The sequence below is a fragment of the Myotis davidii genome, unplaced genomic scaffold (genome assembly GCF_000327345.1).
Source record: "Myotis davidii unplaced genomic scaffold, ASM32734v1 scaffold172, whole genome shotgun sequence".
Lineage (NCBI taxonomy): Eukaryota > Metazoa > Chordata > Mammalia > Chiroptera > Vespertilionidae > Myotis > Myotis davidii.
In genome coordinates this window covers 3,469,455-3,470,209 of record NW_006284343.1, presented here as the reverse complement: position 1 = coordinate 3,470,209, position 755 = coordinate 3,469,455, and the positions used below count along the sequence as shown (strand labels likewise).

Here is a 755-nt window from a genome sequence, read left to right as displayed (position 1 = left end):
GATGGGGGGGTGGGGGGGGGGAGACAAGGAGGGGCAGGCAAAAGGCCATCCCTCTTGTGACCAGAGGGAGGCGCTCTGGGGCAGTGGCAGGCGTGGATGACCCTGGCCCTGGGTCCCTGCTCTGTCTGTGGGTGACTCACTGTGGGGTTGCAGTCTCCCTCCCTCACCTTCCTGGCCCCTTTCCCTCCATCCCTGTTGCGTGGGGCGCTGCCAAGGCTCTAGCTCCCTCGGAGGGCAGGATGCCCAGGTGGCTGCCATGACCAGGACCCGCTGGCCAGGGGCTGGGTCAGGTGGAACGGGGCTGGAGTGGGGTGACTGGGACCCAAGGCACTGACCCAGGCTCCCGGGGCTCTGAGCCCTGACGGGCCAAGCTCCCTTAGTGGGGAAGGCATGCAGTAGAGCCCGAGGCCAGGGGAGGGGCGGCCAGACCTGCCTGCAGAGGGAGGAGGGAGGAGGGAGGGGGCAGGAGGGCCATGAAAGGGCCCTTCACACTGTGCCACGCTCGCTGGGAAACCTTTCCAACCGCCAGCATGATCTGCAAACTGCAGCTGCAGCCTGGCAGATGGACGCGGCCTCGTGGCTTCGGGTGGAGGAGGGTGACAGGGGGAACAGCTGAGCCCTCCCACCCGGCTGCTCCTCGCTGGCCGCTGGCCGCGGGCCCCAGGGCAGAGTTTCTTTGCAGTAACTTGGATCTTCCCATAAAGCCGGCTCCCGGTCCATCTGCCCATCCTGCAGCGCCCCCTGCTGTCTGAGAC

At 67.3% G+C, this 755-nt stretch overlaps 1 protein-coding gene across 1 annotated transcript in view; it reads right to left on the bottom strand.

Moving 5' to 3' along the window:
• Nucleotides 1–486: 486 nt before the first annotated feature.
• Nucleotides 487–755, bottom strand: part of GPR142 (G protein-coupled receptor 142) — a gene marked incomplete at its 5' end in the record, with an annotated part of 8,385 nt that continues 8,116 nt past the window's right edge. Inside the window, one exon of the mRNA XM_015570517.1 lies at nucleotides 487–748. Within this exon, the coding sequence (XP_015426003.1) occupies nucleotides 487–748 (262 nt within the window). The remainder of the gene's footprint in view (nucleotides 749–755) is intronic.